The 21,998-nt window shown below is 43.0% G+C and overlaps 1 protein-coding gene across 1 annotated transcript in view; it reads right to left on the bottom strand.

Annotated features, from left to right (window-relative positions):
- The window catches only part of CFAP65 (cilia and flagella associated protein 65), a 45,041-nt gene extending 27,623 nt beyond the window's left edge, over positions 1-17,418 (bottom strand). The window contains exons 1-13 of the mRNA XM_036755714.1: positions 17,245-17,418; positions 15,446-15,630; positions 14,641-14,743; positions 13,881-14,047; positions 13,340-13,539; positions 12,613-12,758; positions 11,949-12,171; positions 10,927-11,192; positions 9,501-9,701; positions 8,741-9,100; positions 2,885-3,022; positions 1,379-1,624; positions 216-440 (exon numbers count right to left, since the gene is read on the bottom strand). Of these exons, the coding sequence (XP_036611609.1) occupies positions 216-440; positions 1,379-1,624; positions 2,885-3,022; positions 8,741-9,100; positions 9,501-9,701; positions 10,927-11,192; positions 11,949-12,171; positions 12,613-12,758; positions 13,340-13,539; positions 13,881-14,047; positions 14,641-14,743; positions 15,446-15,630; positions 17,245-17,418 (2,634 nt within the window). The remainder of the gene's footprint in view (positions 1-215; positions 441-1,378; positions 1,625-2,884; positions 3,023-8,740; positions 9,101-9,500; positions 9,702-10,926; positions 11,193-11,948; positions 12,172-12,612; positions 12,759-13,339; positions 13,540-13,880; positions 14,048-14,640; positions 14,744-15,445; positions 15,631-17,244) is intronic.
- Positions 17,419-21,998: the final 4,580 nt, after the last annotated feature.

The raw sequence follows: 21,998 nt of genomic DNA, 5'->3' as shown, positions 1-21,998 counted from the left end.
CTTTCTTCCTTGACCCATCCTTAGCAACTGAAATTCTTCCCCTCCACTCTACTCTGACTACTGCTTGAGTTACCATTCAAACCACACACACACACTCCTTATCTCCAACACTTCTATTGTATTCTAAAGTGGAATAAGGTGTAATAGTGGCCTTCCAGACCGAAGCCAGTTTCCCTGATAGTCTCTCAAAAGTGAAGAGACAGGGCAGGACTTACCATGGCCTCATTGGGCAAGATGATCCCTTTGGAAGGCCGGACAGACACCACCTTGCTGTTGTGGTAGGTGTACTTCCATTCAAATGACAGGGGCAGGCGTGTAGTGTTTCGGATGGTAAAGGGGCTGGTGGAGGAGCCTCCCACATAAGTGGGCTTCAAAAAGAGGGTTGTGCCAGACTCCAGCTGAAGATGCAGTGGTTCTTCCCGGCTCATCATCATGATTTCCTAGGGATTCAGGAAAAATGCCATGCGGTCAAAGAGAGCTCCCCATCCCTCTCACTCTGCTACTGGGGCCAGCAGTCCAACAACCCTGAATGAATTGGTTCCTATGGTGGGGAGTTGGGGTGGAGGCAGAGCAAGGTGTCTTTAATGTCTTTCGTCCCTTTCTGCCCCAGGGTTCCTCTGTCATCCCACTTTTTGTTTCTTACTCAGGTCAACAGCTGAGGGTTAATGCCTACAAGCTGTAGGCCTCTTGAAAAGTGTTAGAATATGGCCATTAGGGGAATTTGTTTTACTTGACTACAAATATTTATGATTCTCTCTTCCTCTCCTTCCCTGTATGTGAGAATAAATGCTTGTTAATTGAATAAAATGTTAATTTTAAAAAGTGCTAAAGGGCTATAGTAAAGAACTTGTTGATAATGTGCTAATTTCTACATAGAGAGAACTGCAGAACTCAGCCATCTTTCATGCCTTATTGAGTTCTAGATGACTATTATCTCATCTATTCAAAGGACTCTGGCTACATGGAATGAAGAGAGTCTCCCATGCTGCAGGTTACCTAAGTGTAGGGATGGGTGGGGGAAGACTGTAGACAGAATGTCTGTCTGCTTTGAGACATGGAATGATCTCTGCATGTTGGTTGTGTGGACACTGAGTTACTTACAGGATGCATTTCGGGCAGCCCTAGGTTTGAGTCCTCATTCTATGTCTAACTAATTGGGCGACATCCAATAAGTCACTTCATCACTCTGGGCCTCTTATCTCTTCATGAAATGAAAGAGTTGGATCTAATGATCTCTAAGGGCCTTTCCAGTTCCACTGTGTTGTGCTTTGCTATACTGTGGAAACTGACGACAGGCAGAACAGAGCTATATGTGGATGGAGACACAGACCTGGCCAGGCAACAATCTCCAGCCCTCCGCCCCATTCCTAGCCCCTACCTTGATATACTTGGGGCAAAAGTTGAACTGCAGGGTTAATGAGTGCTGTTTCCAGGGGATGTCCTTGGGGCAAGTGGAAAGGAGAAAGATCTGGCAGGCCCCAGGAAGGATGAAGCCAGAGGTGGGTCGGAATGTGACTTCTGGGCTGCTACTTGGCATCAGGTTGAAGGTGAACATCAAAGATCCAGTGTTGCAGAGTAACAAGGTACGGTAGCTCATGGTGTTGGAAGAAACTGCAGGGAAGAGCTGAGGAGGAGAGAAGGAGGAAGGGGGGTGTGTGGGGGAGGTTCTAAGACCCTGTCACACCACATCAGGGAAGGGGACTTGGGCAGGGATCATCCCTAGACGACTTAAGCACATGACCGGCAGAAGTGGGCACACCCTGGGGAGGGGAAGCTCTGGCCTGGGATTGGTGGGAACCAGACAGACAGAAGTAGAAGCTTATGGGCTGCCCAAATTGCCCAGGGCCTACTTCTTTTGCAAATGTCTGGTCCTCAGTATCTTTGTATGAACCTGCTTCATCACATACATACATCAATTCTTTGAGGATCTGGGATTCTGTCAGTCTAGGTACTCCCTTTAAATATGCAGTTTATAACCTTCTTTAGATAGTATTCATGAGTCATCATAGTGAATAACAGTTAACATTTATCTAATGCCTTAAGGTATATTTTTTACATATGTTATCTCATTTGAGCTTTACAATGACCTTGAGAGACAGGTGCTAATATTATCCCCATTTCACAGATGTGGACGTTAAGGCAGAGAGAGGTTGACTTGTTCAGTGTCACATGGCTATTAAGTACCTTAGAGAGGATTTTAACTCAGGTCTTCCTGACTCCAAATCTAGCACTCCATCATTACCTAGGATCATGTGCTAGCTAACCTTTTGGACTTGTCTGGAGGTAGCTGTGCTGGTTCTCAGAAAGCAGAAATAGTCCATTGCTGGGCCTGTACTCAAATCCCTTCCAACTTTATAGGAGCTGTCAGGGATTGTACTTCATAGCCATAGTCAGGGTCACCTTCATGACACATTGAGGCGGGTCCCTAATACACACGCACTAGACTCTAGGTCATATGGCACATGGGACAAAGAAAAGAAGGGGGGCAGGACTTGGAACCAGAAGCAGAAGGTTGGAGCCCAAGGGAAGTGACTAGAGTATAGCAGAATGTTGTCTCAAATATCTCAGAGATGTGAACCAGGGCTCAAGCTATTTAGAGCCAATGAGAAGAAGGAGCCCAGTACCTGGATCAGTGTTTTCCTGAAATAGATCTGAAATCCCCTGGATCTCCCAGGAAACCCCAGTGGAGTGACAGGGTTCCAGACTGGGAATTTCTTACAAGAATACACCCTCTAGAAGTTAGAGCAGAAGTATTTGAGGTGGCTGACATGCTGAATTTTAGGATGTACCAGAAAGAGGCAGAAAAGGATTTATATGTATATAAATCCATAATTCATGCTAAAATCAGAGACCCAGTACCTACCTTCTGTGGCTTTCCACTCACCTTGGGGACATCTAAGGTATAACGAGGGAAATTGTGCTCCTTGTCCACTTCGTAGGTATGCCCCATGGCCATCAGTCTAAGGCACCAAGATGGAAACACAGTACAGTCTTCCTCTATGTTGTTATAGCTCCTTAGTACCTGCAAGACAAGGGGCAGACTCCAAGACAATCTAGCTACACTTTCCAGGGATTTCTCTGGTCCTCCCAGAGTCCTTCCCCTAGTCCTCACAGATCATACAAGGAGAATTCCCACAGTTAAGACATGGAGAAGGACTTTCCTCTCCATTAAAGTGGCCCCATTGTTATAAAGATTAAGCGAATCAGCAGAGTGGAGTGGTCAAAGAACAGAAACAAATCATTTTCCAAAAAAGAATGGCAAACTATAAATGACCACTTGAAAACATGCTCCAAATCACAAATTGGAGGAAAGGCAAAATTGAAACAAGTCTGGGATTTCACTTCAGACCCCAAAAACTGACAAAGTTAATAAAAATGGGGCACGGTCAATGTTAGAGGGACTTTGGGAGGACAGGCATAATAACATGCTGTTGGTAAAGCTGTGAATTGGTTCAACCGTTATGGATATCAGTTTGAAATCATGCAAGAAAAGTGACTAAATTGTCCATGGATTTTGATCCAGTGACCCAATTATTGGATGTGTCATTGTCGTCGTCATCATCATCATCATCATCACCACCACCACCTCCACTCAAATTTATATGGTGTTTTAAAGTTTGCAAAGTACTTCACATTAACTCATTTGATCATGTGCTCCAAAGGAGTAAAAGAAAAAAAATCCACTATCTACCAAAATATTCTTAGCAATATTCTATGATAGCAAAGAGCTGAAAACAAAATGGTGCTTATCAAATAGGTTGGGTGGACCCCAAAACTATGGCCTATGGATGCAAAAGAATATTGTTGCATAAGAAGAAACAATAAGTATGATGAATTCAGAGAAACATGGGAAGATCTGGACAAACTGATGCACAAAGTCCATCAGAAAGACCTCAATAGCTGAAACAACAATGAAATTAGCCTACCCAGCCCTTGCCCGTGACCAAACAAGCTAAGCTGGAAAGAGTCGACAATACAAGAGCAATAGGGAAAGAATACAATATTAGCCAACATTTACGTAGCACTCTTGGATTTGCGAAGCACTTGGCATATAGTAACTCATTTGAGCCTTACAAAATCCTGGGAGGCAGGTGCTATACAGATGAGGAAGATGAGACAGAGAGAGGTTTAATGACCTGCCCAGGGTCACACAGTTGTTACGTGTCTGAGAATAGATTTGAATTCAGGTCTTCAAGACTCCAGATCCAGCCTACTATCCCCTGCCCACCTACATGATCTATGATAAAGAATCAAGAAATAAATGTCAAAATGTTTAATGTGAATGTATATGTACAGTCTACATCACATCGCATGCCATCTTGGGGACGGGCAAGGGGAAGGAAGGGGAGAAAATTTGGAACTCAAAAGCTTTTGGAACTGAATGTTCCAAATGTTGAAAATAAATTAATTTTAAAAAAGAATCAAGAAATAGAGACCCATTGGCTCTCCAGACATCTAGGGTCAGAAAACTGGGGTTAAAGTCACTGGTTGTGACTCACCTCTTCAAGGACTGAAGGATGTTCTAAGATAAAGCTTGCTCTTTCCCTAATTTCTTCTCCCAATGCCTATCCATCAACAGCCACTGTATCATACTTTCCTTCCTTCTTCACATAAATGTTTCTGGTAGGTTGAATTTTGTGTCAATCATAAGGAGACCAGGGCTTAGCTTGTGAGCCAAACCTTTTCCTAAGTATTAGAAATCTTCTTAATTGGGAGCTCTGAGCAAATTGATTGTACTCCCAACTTTTCATTTGCCATAAACTCCATAAAGCAGCAGAAGAGGGGAACCACAGGGAACTGAAGAGCCATCTAATTAAGTGTCCAGAGACAAAGGGATAAGGGGGGGAGACTGGAGGGAGACTGTTCCACAGCAACATCTGTATCCACTGATGTAACATGAGGGAGGAGTTCCTAAGGATGGTGAAGTCTTTCAGACAAACCCGTTTGCAGATGATACTGTATTGGTAGTTCTCCTGCACTCACTGTTCCTTTTCAGAGGTGTGGAACATTTTACATATATGTGTGTGTGTGTGTGTGTGTGTGTGTATGTGTATTAGAACATTATATATATGTTAGAACATTATATATATGTTAGAACATTACATATATATTAGAACATTTTATATATATTAGAACATTATATATATTAGAACATTGTATATATTAGAACACTATATATATTAGAACATTATAAATATATAAGAACATTATATATATATTAGAACATTATATATATTAGAACATTATATATTAGAACATTACATATATATTAGAACATTATATATATTAGAACATTATATATATTAGAATATTATGTATGTTAGAACATTTATATATATACACACATTAGAACATTATATATATTAGAACATTATATATTAGAACATTATATATATGTTAGATTATATACATTAGAACACTATATATAAGAACATTATATATGTTAGAACATTGTATATATTAGAACATTATATATATTAGAACATTATATACATATTAGAACATTATATATATTAGAACATTATATATATTAGAATATTATATATGTTAGAACATTTATATATACACACACATTAGAACATTATATATTAGAACATTATATATGTTAGATTATATACATTAGAACACTTATATATAAGAACATTATATATGTTAGAACATTGTATATATTAGAACATTATATATGTTAGAACATTGTATATATTAGAACATCATATATATTAGAACATTATATATTAGAACATTATATATGTTAGAACATCATGCATATTAGAACATTATAAATATATTAGAACATTATATATGTTAGAACATTATATATTAGAATATTAAATATATATTCAAACATTATATATGTTAGAACATTTTACACACATATATACATTAGAACATTATATACCTATATATTAGAACATTATATATGTTAGGATATTATATATAAGAACATTATATATATGTTAGAACATTATATATATATGTATTAGAACATTATATATATAGTTAGATTCTTTTTTCAACGTATTGATCAGTTTTGCTGAATTTTTTCTCTTCTACTTTTTCTTTCTTCCTAAAAAATTCTTTGTTCTAAGGGATTACTCTCTGGGATGAAGGGAAAAGAAACAGAAAATCTTGGTAATATAAAAACAAAAGACACAAATTTTTAAAAAACCTATTTGTGTTAAAAGGCCTTGACCCAAGAAGGCCATTGCCAGGAGTAAAGTGCCCATATAATCTCAGGTATTTGCAACAGCACTTGTGAAGTTGTTTTTGTTTTTGTTATTGTTTGTCCTTCATTTTTTTTGAAAAGAACCAATGACATCACAGGGTGATGTTTTGACTCATGCATGCATTGGATGAAGAATGTCCATAATGCCCACATTATGACATGCTATTAGGTGGACCTTGTCTATCTGTACATAAAGCTAGAAAACATGGTATGGATGCTCAGCTAGGTAGGCTCAGAACTAAAGAGGAAGAAAAGGAAAATGAAAATTTAGGAATCTTAAAACTCTTTTAATGGCCCCAAGTTTCTTTCAGAAACAAAGGCACATCTTTTTAATAATAATATTTTGTTGTTGTTCAGTTATTTCAGTTGTGACCAACTTTTCATAACCACATTTGGGGTTTTCTTGGCAGAGATACTGCAGCAGTTTGTCATTTCCTTCTCCAACTCATTTTACAGATGAGGAAACTAAGGCAAACAGGGTTCAGTGACTTGCCTAGGGTCACATAGCTAATAAGTGTCTGAGGCTGGATTTACTTACTCTAAGCCCAGTGATCTATCCACTGAACCACCTGGTTATTCTGAATAATAAGATTCTATTGGTGTCCTAATACTGTGAGCCATGAAACACAATCATGTCTCAAGATTGAAAACAAATATCACACAGAGTAAGTACGATGGAGAGGCACGTGGTGTATGCGAATAGGCTGAAACATATTGATGAGGAACTTCAGGGAACAGGAGTTAAGAGAGGCCATTGAGAATGTATGATTATGTGGTGGTAGTGCTGGGAGGTGCATCTCATAGAGCATTCGATAAGGTGCCTTGGCCATTTCCAGGAAAATGTGTGCTTACTTTTGAAGGACTTATAGCTTTTGGAAATCATTCCCATGGTCCTTCACCCTCCCCCCACTGGCTGAGGGAGGGAGGAGGTTGTATCAAAGGCTGGATAGAGGATTGAGCTTAAAGACAAGACAGGTTACCCTCCTAACTGTTAGTCTCTCTAATTGTTCCTATATTTGGCTACCAAAACGATTTTCCTTAATTGCAGATCTGACCATAACACTAATCTCCTACTCTATAAACTCTAGTGGCCGCCTATTGACCCTTAGATCCTATATTATATCTTTCTATTATCCTTTTAAAAGTTATATTTAGTATATGTTTATAATGTATTAATTATTACTATCATGGTGATAAGTATCTACGTTTATAAATAAATATTTACATTTTGGAGGCCCATGTCCAAAACTTTTTTTTTTTTGCTGATGGGGGAGAGCACCAACAAAGGAGTTTGGAGACCAGAGTTCTAGAAGACTTTTAGGACCTTGCCAGGCAGGGGTGGCATGTGGTAGGTCTCTTCCATGTAACTTAGCTGATTTGTCTCTAAAAAGTTATAAAACCATGCTCGACACTGTTGGCATAGCTTCCTGGTCATCTAAATACAAAAGCCCTTTCAGCATGAGGAGAAGAACGTATACCTTGTTGTTGGGGGTGTACCAGCATGACAAATATACAGGCAGGGGAGCTGTACCCCATTAAATCCATGCTGTGTCCTTGCTGAATAACCTTTCTATGCTACTGTTGAGTAAACCACTTTCTGTTACATGATGGTTCACAAATGTCTCATTTCATTCCAATCCAAAACTTGAACTGCCCAACTGGCCTGAGTCTGGGCTGGCCCTAAACTCTCAGGGTGAGCAGATATAGATAGTCTTTGGCTCTGCATCACCGGGGAGGAAACAACCAAATCAATACGATCACACATCCATTTGAGTATTTGACTCCAAATGTTTGTTAAATCAAAGACAGTCTTGTGCAAAAGAGAACAAACTGTATTTCTAGTTGTCTCTTCCAACGCCTATTGTCTAAGGATAAATTCCTAAACTATTTTTTTGATTAAAAATTAGTTTCTGATGAATTTGGTTATCATGCCACATTTTCCTAGAACCTTATCTCCCCATTGGGTGAATGGATAAAAGCAAGTGTCTTAGCCTGAAAAGTTGAGCATCAGTCGTTAATTCGAAAGTGATCCCACCAAGATGCAGACACCTCCTCTGAGTCCCTGGCCTAAGAAACCTACCATCTGCTCTCTCTCGGACTACAGTGACCACAATACATCTTGCCAGGGGATGAATAAAGTCCTCCAAACATGGACCTGTCCAAATCAAACCCACATAGAAAGACCAAGAAACCAGCACCAAGGGAGGTGGCTAGCCATAGGGAGCACAGAAATTGCAAGAGGCACAAAGAGAAAGAACTCCATGACCTTTAAAGAGAAGTGGGTCATGGCAGCTACCCTTCTGACTCTCCACATCCATCCTGGGGTACCAAAAAGGACCCCACTATCTGTCTTTGTCTCTCTCTCTCTCTCTCTCTCTCTCTCTCTCTCTCTCTCTCTCTCTCACACACACACACATACACACACACACACACACACACATTCCTATGTGCATACTCATACTCACACATGGTGCGCACGCACACATATACACACAGTGCATTGTGCAAACGCACCTTGTAGTAGGCAAAGGCCTCGAGTTCAGCAGCATAGATTTTGTTGGGATATTGAGGCAGGAAGTGCAGGCGGACGGCTGTATTCTTGAGTGGGGGAATGTCAACCACATCAGGCACCACATGGAAGGGACTGTTGGCTTTATAAGTCCAGACAACTGTAATCTTGCCTCTGGTGTGATTGGTCAGGCAGAGTGGGAAGGGGTGGAGTTCCTCAGAACTAGAGCACCTGCCGAAGTTCACCACAAGGGGCTCTATGCTGACCGTTGGAGGGAAGATGGCTGTGTCACTGGTCCCATCCAGGAAATATTCACTCAGGGGTGGAATTGATGGATATTTTGCAGGGGGCGGCTCCTCAGGGTCCTGTGTAAACAAAGAGAGGAGGGCCCAGGCCATCCTTAAAGCTTATAGGGAAGGGCCTGGCCCCACTCAGATCTATTTCCTTCCAAGTATTTCAGCCAGTGGAAGCAGGATAATTAGCCCTGTTTTGACACCTCCCCTTCTTTTGTGGCTGCTTCTACCCCCAACTCCTCATGGCCTTCTCCTTCCTGTAAGAGATTCTTGAGAGCTAGCCAGGGAATGACGCTTTGATTTCTAATGACAATAGGAAAGAGTCAGTACAAGTAAGATGGGTTAGATCTATAACCTGGAATACAAGAAAGACTACCTAGCTGGACTGTGGGGTACCAGGAACAGTGAGGTGGTGGCAGCATGGGGGTGGGAGTCCATGCTGGTAATGTGATATGGAGGATTCTGTCGGTACCTCATGGCACAGCATGAGCGCTCCGTCTTCATCCCGAGCGAGCTTCTTCTCCCTCAGCATGGTGCCCAATATGTCTGGTGAAAACAGTATCAACCCCCGTGCCATGTGGGTACGATACCACTTAAGGTGCCGGGGTCTCAGGATGGCTGGCTTGGCGCTATCAGAGTGGCAGGTCCCAATGATATCCAAGAACAGTGGTTCCTGCAACGCCCCGAGTGTGGCAATAAGGAGTGGGAGGAGGGTCATGGTGGGTATGGAAATTGGAAGGAAGTCTAGGAGCTGAAGTGAAGGATGGAGAACAGGACAGTAATTCAGAGCCCATAGGGATGAGGGAACAGTGACTAAGGGCAGGGATAAGAGCTGGAGCTGAGAGTACGAATAAAGAAATAGTCTAAGAACAGATGCTAGAATTCTTTCCCACCCCTTAAATCAGATGCCCTGGGCTTCTTTATGAAGAAACTAATGTCCTTTCAGGACACCTTTATCTATCATTTTTGGAACATTAAAGGACATTCCAGGGGCACCTATATGAAGGACAAGAGAGCCGTAGTGAACCACGGCTCCTCGGCCAAAGCCCTCTGGGCTCAGCCACCCCTTATCTCATCATTTTATGAGGGTAAAATCTAGTCAATATGAACATCCAGGGCCCTGTTGAAAGATGAAGGAACAAGCCCACTTGACTGACTTGAGCTTAGGAGACCCTCTGGTCCTTTGCAAACTATAACCTTCTTCCCAAGTCATGGCTCAGAGATCTAGTCCCCCAAGCAGGGTGGGGGGACTATCCCCAAATCACAAGTCCCAAGGCAATTGCCCCTAATCTTCTGTACCCAAGGGCCAACTTTGGGGGGAGAAATTTAAATGAAGAGCCCTCTACCTTACATGTCACAGGATCATAGAATCATCTATTTCTAGCTGGATCTCAAGAGGCCATCTGGTCATTAACTCCTTCATTTTACAGATGAGAAACCTGAGATCTAAGGAGGGGAAGCAACATCTCCAAAGTCCCACAGATAGTGAGTAAAGGTGTGGAATTGGAACTGATGTCCTCTGTCTACACTGCGTCCTTCTGGGGAAAGGAGCAGTGTGGAGAAACACTGATGGTGAGAAACCTACCCAACCATCTCAGGGACATGGTTGGTGTTAATAGTGGGCTTATATTACTTCTCACTCATCCTTGCCATACAAAGATGGAAGCAGTAAGTATTATTGTCCATAGGCCTGTGGTCATTCAGTGGATCCAAGAAAATCAAAAGTAAAGCTGGAAAAATGATTCTACTTCCCTGGGGAGCTGGGCTCACCAGATGGTCTCTCATCTGTCCCAACATCTACCTGTTCTCACTTTAAGTACTATAAAGAGCTGCTGCCTTTGCTTCTCAATCCCCCTCCTTCCCTAACCTTCAGGTCAAACTTATTCCCTACATCCTACCTGATGGTGGATCAGACATGCCACCCTTCGGTAGCAGATGATAGGGTGGGTGGGCTGGAAGGTGATAGTCAGCATTTTCTGCTCCCTACTACCCAGAAACCCACTTTGAGGCTCCAAGGAGAAGACACTCTCTTGGTTATCAAGCTCAAACATGAAGTAAGCAGGGCAATCGGCATCATTATGGATCATCAGAGATTTTGTGGCACACTGGCCTAAGGTGATCCAGTTGAAATCAATGCAGTAATGCTTCAAGGACACAGCAGGGCCTATGCAGATAGGAAAAGCAAGAGGATCACCACACTCAGCGTCTACTGATTTGGGGAAGCTCACTACCACCCGCCCTTGACTTTAATCCTCTCAGGGGACTTGGAGAGAGTGGAGGAAAATAAAAGAGGGCTTAATAGGAAACCATTCACTGATAGGATAGGATAGGGGCTTCCCCTTTATAAGAGATGAATTTCTGGACCAAGAGCCTGCAGTGATACAGAAGGAAATGACAACAGGTGGAGAGACAAAGGTTAGACATTAAGAAGAGCCTACAGAATGTCAAGGATATAAGACAGAACAGTAGCTAACAAAAGAGGATATGAAGTCTTCTTCCCTATTTTCTGTTCTAAGAATGAGAAAGCTCTGCGTCAGCCTGGCCAGAGGGTCCCACTTGAGATAAAAAGGATAGCCAGACAGTTTCCAGAAAGCCTCTTTAGTCTTGTATTCTCTGAAAGGACCTCTAATATCACCACATTAATGTGCTGTGTATATGACCCTCCCCGCCTCCCACAAGAGTTGGGAACCTTCTAGGGCCACCCCCTCCCCAAATCCAGTGGCAACTGAGTAGGAGATGTGATGCTTATAATGGGCCACCAGGGGACATCAAACATCCACTTGGAAATCACGGAGAAAGGCACTCATGAGTGGAACTGGAAAGATGAATCTGAACCATGTTTTTCCACTCAAGAAATACCCTCCAAGCCCCTTCAGGGGAAGGGGAAATCAGGGAATGAGGGTATGGGGAACATTAGTACCTGCACATAAACCAGTTATTTTAAGGGAGACATTCGAGGTGCTCCCAGGTGGTAAAATTGTAATGTAGTCAATGCTCTGAAGGCCCACAGTCTGGGGACGGAATAACAGAGGAAGCCACATCTGCTCCCCAGGAGACACAATCCCTCGTATGATCGGGCAGGTGAACACTCGGTCGTCCTCATACAGGTCTCGGTTAGCCTCGATTCGGAATGGGGCATTCACCTATAGAGGCCAGGGTTGGGAAAGGAAGTCAGTGCCAGCCTAGGGGTGAGAGGTCTGCACTCAAGAGCTCCAAAGTGTGTTCTGTTCCATCTACAACTGCCAGGTATTCACCTCAAAATTCTATGAGATGAAAGATGTGTGATAGTTTCTAACCTGTGATACATTTCAGGGGTAGTGGTGTTGGAGCTAAGAAGCAAGACACTCTGGGATTTGGGTAGATGGGGAAAAGAAGGGAAGGAATAATAATAATTCTTAAAATATAAATGTTTAGGGTTTCAGAGAATGCTACGTAAATGATCATATTAAATGGAAGAAGTATTGAGGGAGGAACAAAGGTTTTCATGAACAGTCTGGTCCCCTGCAGGATCAGAGAGTCCCCTGCAGGTGGGGCAAGAGGGGTTGGTTAATACAGATCTTTGTTCCCCAGTCTTTGGACTATACCACAGATGGGTTAAACAGCTGGATGCACTTCTTCATAGTGTAGCCCACTGGGGCAGGACCAAAGTTCACCACCTTCTGGGAGGATTCCAGGTCAATCTCCTCAGCCCCTTCTCTGTTTACATATACCATTATCTGGGGGCATTTAGCTGGGGAAGAAAGGAAAGGAAATGATGTCAGAACTTTAGAAGAATACACAAGTAAGCAATCTGACCCGTACCCCAAGGAGAGCCTAAACATTTAACCTGCTGGCTACATGAGAAACCTGAAGGGCAAATATTCCAAGGCTATAAATCTGCCCATGTGACTGTCAAGGAGTCTTGGAGAAGCCAACTTAAAAGAAAACCAAGCAAGAGTGGGAGAAAAGAAAAAGGTAAGGAAATTTTATGTTTTGTGGATGGGGCTGGAGGTGGCTGGGGACAGGTGAGGAGGATGTCAGGAATTAGAATGAAAGCAGTGAGTTCAGGTTTGGGCCCAAGGAGGCATGTTACATCTCCATTAGCAACAGCATGCTAGAATGGAAGGAGACCCAAGGTCAAGTTCTGGTTCTTCCATGTACTGATGGAGTGACCTTAGGAAAGTCACTTCCTATCTAGGCTTCAGGTTCCTCATCTGTAAAATGAGAGTGTTGGACTAGACATTCCTTCCAGCTCTAAGATTCCAAGTGTCTATGAGCTCCATCTCTACTGGCCTAAGCAACAGGAGAGACAAAAAAAGGGGGTGATCTTACCAACAGCTTGGAGTTGCATGGTAATTTTCTGCTCACTAGTCTTCCCATACCAACAAATGGCCTGGACATCATAGATGAGGGCAACGAGAGGCTGGAACACAACCTTGATCTGGCAAACTGAGCCTGGTTCCAACAACCCCGTGGAGGGCAGCCCATGAAATGGGTTGGGGAAATCCCATGTGAAGAAGGTGGGCAGGTCCCTGGGGGAAACATCAGACCTATGAGAGTTTATTCTTGTTCCCACTTTTCCTATCATCCCAATCCTAGCTCTCCTTTCCCTGGGCTTGCTATGTGGTATGGTGGAGGTCCCCCCTCTTTTACAGAATCCTCCAGAAAGCTACCTCCCAATCAAAAGGGGCATTCCCAGAATCTCTCTGACTTTGGTGTTTTCCAGTTTCCCAAGGGATTCTTGGAGTCTCGAAAAGCTTTCCCCATCAAATGGTCTTTGCCATACTTAGCCTGCCCCTGGCCAACACAGCTTGGAGAGGCAAGTAGAGGAAGCCCAGAAATGGATAGGCAGGCATTGTAACAATGAACTCACCCCACATTGCACAGATTGAACCAGGCCTCGGTGGAATCAGACACAGCACATAAAGGCAACTGCAGTGATGGGGGGCAGAACAGCTGGTGGCTAGGCAGGGTGGCTTTGAGCTCCACTGAAAACTCACCTTCTGCCATTACAAAACATAGCTGATCCACATACTCCTTCTGTGTTAAGAAAGGGCATGAAGCAGATGAGGAGGGCAGGGGAGAGGCACAGAGAAGGGAAAGGAAGGCAGAGTCATGGTTTTCACTCTGTAGTCTCAGGGCAGGAATTCTCAGGTGATATCCTTGCCTCACTGCTTGGTCAAGACAACCAGGGCACCAGAGATGGACAGCACATGAACAGACAGATTTTAGCAGATTTGGGGAGGAGAAGGTATAGTTACTAGTGCCCAGAAAGTAGAGTTAGAATGATACATGACTTAGACAATGTGTGAGCCTTCCTGTGAGTAAAGAAGGAGGAATTTGGGGTCTCTCTGTAGGATCCAGGGGATTCCGATGGCCCAAATGCTATTGGAGTACGGCTTCCCAAAGCCCCTGTTGCCTTTATTCCATGTACCCTGAAGGAAACCTTATCAGCTTCCTCCCCAGGCCCTAGCAGATTCAAAACTGAGAGCCCAAGTTCCAGGACTTCTCAAGTAGAGGAGTCTGCCTTAAGAGGAGTTAAGGAATGGTGTCGACTTTCTGTCCAGTCAATGGGAAGACTGCTGGTGTGGAGTCCCTCTCACCTCCCACGTACCCTATGGACTGGCCCATACCTCTTCCAAGGGCCGGAAGATTATAGGAAGAGTAAAGGACATCCCAGGACTCAAGAAGATGGGTTGTGGGTACACTGTGAAGAAGAACTTAGTGCTGGGAAGCCTGTGGGATGGAACCAGGAAAGACAAACATCAGAAGCAAAACTCAAGGAACCAGCAGTGTTTGAAGGGCTGAGCATTTTCAGGACTAGAAGGTTTTGGGGACATGAGGAGGGACAGGTGATGAAAAGGGGTCACAGCTAATAGTTCCCTAAGTGAAGGCATATAAACATAATATTTTTGTGTGTGTGAAGGCAATCAGGGTTAAGTGATTTGCCCAGGGTCACACAGCTAGTAACCAACTGAGATCAAATTTGAACTCATGTCTTCCTGACTATGGGGCTGGTGCTCTATCCACTGTACCATCTCACTGCCCCAAATATAGCATGTTAACATCCCCCTTCTGGGCTACAAAGTTTCCTTCACATACTTCATGTAATTCTTTGGCTTTGTCTCAATACTGTTATCTTAGGAGGACAGAACTCTTTATTAACAGACCAAGTGACTGAAAATGGAATGGTGTCCAGGGAGAGACTGAAGCTATAAAGATGATCAGGATGTCTTTGAGCACAGTATCCAAGAGTTTTTAATCTCCGGAAAGCCTTCTTTGGAGGAAAGTAAAAGAGGGAATGACTGTGACGGAGGAAAAGACCTAAGGGTGGTCTCTATGTGGGGACACATGACATAGAGGCCTCAGGAGGGGCTGGGGGCTGGGTGAACAAGCTTTTAGGGAAAAGACTTGGCGGGGGGCACCTCCCTTGTGTACCTGTATTTCAGCTTCTGGGTTTTTATGTTTAAATTTTTCAAAGTCAAGTTCTTGGTGATCTCCTTGCCCAATCTCCAGTTCTTCCAAACCAGTGACTCAACCACCTGGATGCCCCAGAAGACCCCCTTCTTCACTTTGCTCTGCTTCTTCTGTATGCATCGTTGGGTCCCTAGACCTTGTTCTGGCTGCCTCAGTGAAAGCAAGAAGGAAAGGTAAAAGGATCTGCTCTACCCTAGCAGCCAACTAGGATCAACTACACTTCACTATCTGCACTCTTCCCACTGAGTCCCTCGCCAAGCTATCATCTCCTGCAAACAAATCCAGGCTCTTCCCATGAAGCCTACCCAGTTCAGGTAAAACCACCTGACTAAATTTCCCTCTTTTTCTCCCTATTCCTTAATTCTCTTCCATTCATGGGGGATGTTTCCCCAAAAGTTCCTCCTGCAATAGTTGACTCTAGGTATCCTTCCAGTTCCATTCAGGTCTCTGGGCTTCCCTTAACCCCTCCCTTTCTCATCTGCCCATTAAAACAGCGCTGGATCACACCTCTACTCCAACTCTCTAGGACCCATCTTCCTGAAAGTGAAAAACCCAGGCTAGAAACCCAGGATGTCTACATTCCATTCTTTGTACTGCCTTAGGCTTTGTGTATGATACCGGCTATGCCTCAGGTTTTTTTTAATCTGTAACAAGCAACTTATTAGATTTCTCAGCATCCTCTATGAAGTCTATGGAGAACTCCACAGAGCTGTCCTTAGTAGTGAGGCTCTCCAAAGTAGAGTGAGCATCCTCAAGAACAGAGGAAATCCTAGCCTGGAGCCTCCCCCTGTCCCTGCTATTTCTATTCTTAACCTTAGCTACATTCTTCCTATAAGGATGACAATACTAAATAACATTAGTAGTATCCACTGGCATAGTGGATAGAGAGCTGTGTCCGGGAGCCAGAGAGAGCTGGGTTCAAGTCTCACCTCTTACACATACTGGCCCTGTAGCTCTGGACAAGTCACTTTAGTGCTCAATTCTCTAGCAACCCTTTAAGATGCAGAGAAGATCCCTGCATTGGGAGAGGGCACTTCCTCATCCAGGATGTCCCTATACCAACAAAATCACAGGTACAGACCCTATCACATTATATACTACCACATCGGGAGGGGATTATAATATACTATAGTATTTATATTTACAGACATAAACATTAATGATCACCATAATATTTTGCACCCAACTTGCCAATGTGCAAAAAAAGGAGTCAGATGGGAGGAAGAGAATAACTCGGTATAGGTCTCAGACACAATGACCACAGCCATAACTGGTACTGGAGTAAATGGGGGCAGGGTGCTAACATGGAGAAAGTCCTATGGATCACAGCTAGCATTGTCTCCTCACTTTGTGGATCTCTGTTAGACTTGGAAGGCACCATACTTCCCAAGTGTCCCTGGGCCAACTACCAGAACAGTCATACCATGGGAAGAACCAGTCCAGCTCTTGCCCCAACTGGGACTAGGTGAGAAGGATTGGACTGCTCCCTTTCCCTGTACAATTTCATTCAGGCTTGGACTCCTCCCTCTTCAGCTTGCCCCAGGAGAAAATACTCCTACTTGCACTTCCGTGGCATCTAATCTGATATACAGCCACAAATACACAATAAGGTGTGAACCCTGAGCTGCGCTCCCACTGTATACAATCCATCCATGTAGCAGGCATAGCACTGGGCTAGCCCATAGGAGAGGTCAGCAGCAGCTGAGCCCTCAAAGACTCTGGCTCCTCCACTTAGCCTGCTGAAGTTGGCCCTCCCTCACCTGGGCACTGAAGCTAGCGTTGGTCCAGGCATAAGTACTTGAAGAGCTTCCAGCTGCACTGGCCCTGCTGGTGACACTGAAGGTTGGGCTGGAGTTAATGGTATAATCAAAGCTGTCGCTGGGTTTCTGCAAAGAGTCAGGGCTCAAAGCCCAGCTCTTCACCTGGGTGAGCATTGGGCACCTGAAAAAATAACTCATGGTAGGTGAGATATTCTGGTCCATTTTGTTATCACTGTACTGATATTAATGACTGGGAAAGGGCATGGCAAACTTGGAGGAGAATCAATGGGGACACAAAAATGTGATTGAAAACTTGGCTACTATGAGGAAGCAGAAAGGGAACTAAGAAAAATCTGGCTTGTAAATGAAAGACTGATAGAAGACTAGACAATGACATCGCTATGTCATAGAATCTTAGAATCATAGAATTTTAAAGTTGATAAGAAACTTTGAGATCACTGCAACTGGCTTTGTTTCTATGGGGCAAACCAAACCAAAGGATGAGAGAGTTAAACACAAGCAAGGTTCCGGGGTGAGTGAGGGTCTTCAGCCTTGCCCTATGCTGGCTATGTCTCTGTTTTGTGTTCTTTGTCATTAATTTAGTACTTGGGTTTTATTCTAACATGTGAGTTGTTGTTGGTTTATGTTCTCTGGTTGTTTCCTGTATTGTCCCCTATGATCCAGTATTAGGGGAGCTAACACTGGGTCAACATTTTCTCTTTTTTTGCCCTTTGAAGGGCCTAGGACAAATACTGTGAAATCAATCAATGCTTTATGTTTCTTTAATTTATAAATTTCTAAAGCAGTCTTCCCCAAACTAATTTGGTCACAGAATACTTTAGGTCTTAAAATATGCTGACAGAGCCCATAAGTGCTGGTGTGGGCCACCTAGAGACACAGAAATCTACCAGGATAAAGGGCCAGGGTCTGGGCAAATTTTGGAGTGAAGTAGAGGAAGCTATTTTCATTCTGAAAAAATTCCTGGACAAAATAAGTATTTTGATACAGATGTAATTTAATGTTCAATATTTAGGGAAGAAAATATTATTGGCACTAATGTTTTCTCACAGAATCCTTAGCCATATCAAATACCAGGACTCTGTGGAATACAGTTTAGGAAACACTGAGTTCATCGAGCTTCAGATTTTCTAAAATTCTATGACCTCAAATTCCCTTTTCCTTGGAGCAGGGGACAAGAGAATTCAGGGGTAGCTTTTTTACTCTACATGAATAAATTGCCATATACAGTCCCACCTCCAATCAGTTCAACTCAGAATTATTTCTCTGACAGTGGTATGAAGGGATGTTTTGTGGCTTTCCCTGGTATCAACCTCAAAAGTTTAAAGTTAAACTTCAAATATTCCTAATTCCTTTTAGTAACTTACTATGGAACTCTTATTCACCAATATACTTAAACCTCTTTGGAATGACTTGTTTTTTAGCCTGTCCTCCATTTAGGGTAAAGGGTTCTATAAATTTGATAACCATCATATACTCTCTTTTGTTTGCCCCCAGATACTTCTTTCAAGTTTTGATGGGTCCCCTTCCAGTTCTAATGCTCTAATATTTAGGAACAAGTCTAACTTACCCTTTAAGATTTTAGATGTCTATCCACTCTCAGCCATCACCTTTCCAGGCTGAAGAATTCTGGTTTCTTAGAGTCTATCTTTATTCAGCAGTCCTGTCTTTTCGCTGATCAAACTTGCTTGCTTTGCTGAGTATTGAACGTCTATACAATGTACTTACATTATATCTTGTTTGAGTCTCTCCTGGGGTCTTCTGAAACCTGGAATAGGAATAAAGAGGATGCGTGGGCATGTTTCAGGCTAATTATAGAAGAGAATACAAATGTTTTTCCAGAAACAATGGGCTGGGAAAGAGGGAGGGAAGATATTCTATGAGGACGTAACAGATGTTTGGGGTTGGCTGTATAGCAAATCTACAGAAGGGAACTATCTTAGAATGAAGGGAAAATATTCAGAAAGAATGAAACAAATACAAACCAAGAAGGCCTGACCCTTCCACTCTGACCTTTTTCCTCCCCACCCATTCAAAGGGTCTGTACTGTCCAGTCTTAACTCTCTGACCCCTGGGGATTTCTATAGTTGACAGCTGATCACCTCTGCCTGGTGTTCCTGGGGTCATTCTCAGTTATATTCCTCTGTTGGAGCTCCTAGAAATGCCAGAAGGGATCAAGATGGGGGGGAAGAAAGTAACTTCAGGGAAACAACGAAGGGAATGGGGCAGAAGACTGGTTATACTGGGTCTTTCAGTTCAGGACCTTGCATTCTGCCCATAGTCTAACCTGATTTGGCCAAAGTTAAGACCTCTTGACTTAAGACCCTTCCTCTCTTTACCATCTAAGATGGCACAGTTGAAAGACTACTGGTCTAAGAGTGTAATGATCTGAATTCTTGTTCTTCTGCCACTTACTAGCCACTGTAACCCTGGACAAGGCACTTTATCATTTCTGGGTCGAAATTTCCTCATCTGGAAAAATGGAAACAAGAACACATCACTAGGATGCTAGAAGGATTCAAGATGCCTAGTATCATAGAATTTAAAGCACAGGGGTCTCAACATTTTTGTGTCATGGATCCCTTTGGCAGTCTGGTGAAGCCTATGGACCCCTCCTCAGAATAATATTTTAAATGCATAAAATGAAGTACATAATATTACAAACTATTATAGGAAACTATATTGAAAAGAGTTATTAAATATTTGTTAAAAATTCCACAGATCCCAGATTAAGAACCCCAGAGGTAGATGAAATGTTCCAAATCTGCTAGTCAATTGGTTTATTTTGCAGAAAAGAAATACACGTACAAACACACAAACATAAATATGTATGTATACATATATATTGCTTTATATTTTCTGTCTATATTTTTCTATGTATTTATATTTATCCCTACATAGCTATCTATATAGCTGTCTAGTTCTATCTCTGTATCTGCAATTATCTATGTCTATATATCTCTATCTGCATATTACTATCTCTATCTGTATGTCTATCTTTACCTTCATATCTATATCGATATTATCTCCATCTCCATCTGAATAACTCCATCTCTGTATCTACATATCTCTATCTCTATTTCCTATTCCACCCTAAGCTGTCGTTCTCTCACGTTCCCACGGGAAACTCGGGTCAGGAGGAAGGTTGTACAAGGAGACTGTGTGGTGCAGAAAGAGCGGGGGAAACTCGGAGTACCTGGCCTGGCCTCATCACCCCTCACCCCTGCCCCAATCTCGCGTCTTCCCTCTTCACACCCCGCCGGCCAGGGGCAGGCTCTTGATCGGGAGAAAATCGCACCATGGCTCGGGGCGGCCAGGGTCCTACACCTACCTCTTCTGAGGTTCCCCGGACGCCCTGGGGCCAGAGCTGCGGGAATCACTATAGATACGAAGCACGCTCTGGGGTAGCGTCATCTGGTAGCCACTAGCAACGACGGCGGCTTGCTAGGGCCACGCCTCGTCTGAGAAGCTGCTGGCTTCTTAGAGCTTGGAAGCGACGTTGTAGGCTGGCCTCTGGGCTGTACTCCAGAACTATCATAGGACTCAGAGCCGGAAGCAGGTAACAGCAGCAGCAGCCACAACAATAACAAGAAAAGCGTAGCACTTTGAGCTTTTACAAATATTATCTCCTCGGGGATCAACTCCTACAACCTCCTCATTTCACAGATGAGAAAACTGAGGTTCAGAGAACTGAATACTTTCCAGAGCTGGTCCTCATTTACTGATTCATTTATTCATTCAACAAGCATTTATTAAGTGCCTGCTATGTGCCAGGTATGGTGCGATGTACTGGGAATATACAGACAAAAACTAAACTGGCTCTGCACTCAAAGAATTTACTTTCTGTTGGGAGAGAAACAAAATCTATATAGGTGAGTAAACACAAAATATAGGAAAGGGACTAAATCTGTGCTTTCATTGGTCCAAGGACCTCTCAGCTGAGGAAACTCATTCCACCAATGCAAGTCCACAACTTCTCCACAGTCTTAGATTATGGATACATATGACCCACATAAATGAAAACTCTGGGGGGGAGGGGTTAATTATTTTTAAGAGTGTAAAGAGGTCCTTGATGGAAAAATTTGAAAATTGCTGCCGTAGAGACCTTTCCTATGTGTTTATCTCAGAGAAGGGAAAATTTAGGGATGTGGGGAGAGGGAGTGATAAATCCAGGTATTTGAATACTTGAATATTTGAATACATCAAATACAAGAGAGATTAGACATGTCCTGCTTGGCCTCAATGGTCAGAACTTAGAACAATGGGTAGAAATTTTAGCAAAGTAGATTTAGGGTCGATTTAAGGAAAAGTTCCTAACAATTAGATATTCAAATTTAGAATGGTGGCCTCTAGAGGTAGTGTGTTCCCCTCCCTCTTCCCCCCTCCCCATAAACATCTTCATTTGAAGGATGGCTGAGCACTTGTCCTGTATGTTACAGACCATATTCTTCAGGTAATGATCCAAGCAAATGGCTCCCAAGGTCTCTTCCACCACTCAGATCCAGTGATTCTATTTATCTACATTAAGCGGCTACTATATACCAGACACTGTGCTAAGTGCTGGAGATACCAAGAAAAGCAAAAGATAGTCCTTCCCATCAAGAAACTCACAGTCTAATGGGGGGAATTACATGCAAACAACTATGCGCAGACAAGCTATACACATAAATTGGAGATAGTCAGCAGGGAGAAGTCAATACAACAAAGGGGGACCTGGAAAGGCTTCCTATAAAAGG

This window comes from Trichosurus vulpecula, chromosome 4 (genome assembly GCF_011100635.1).
Source record: "Trichosurus vulpecula isolate mTriVul1 chromosome 4, mTriVul1.pri, whole genome shotgun sequence".
Classification (NCBI taxonomy): Eukaryota; Metazoa; Chordata; class Mammalia; order Diprotodontia; family Phalangeridae; genus Trichosurus; species Trichosurus vulpecula.
The sequence above is the reverse complement of the archived record's forward strand: the minus strand, read 5'-3'. Positions and strand labels throughout refer to the sequence as shown.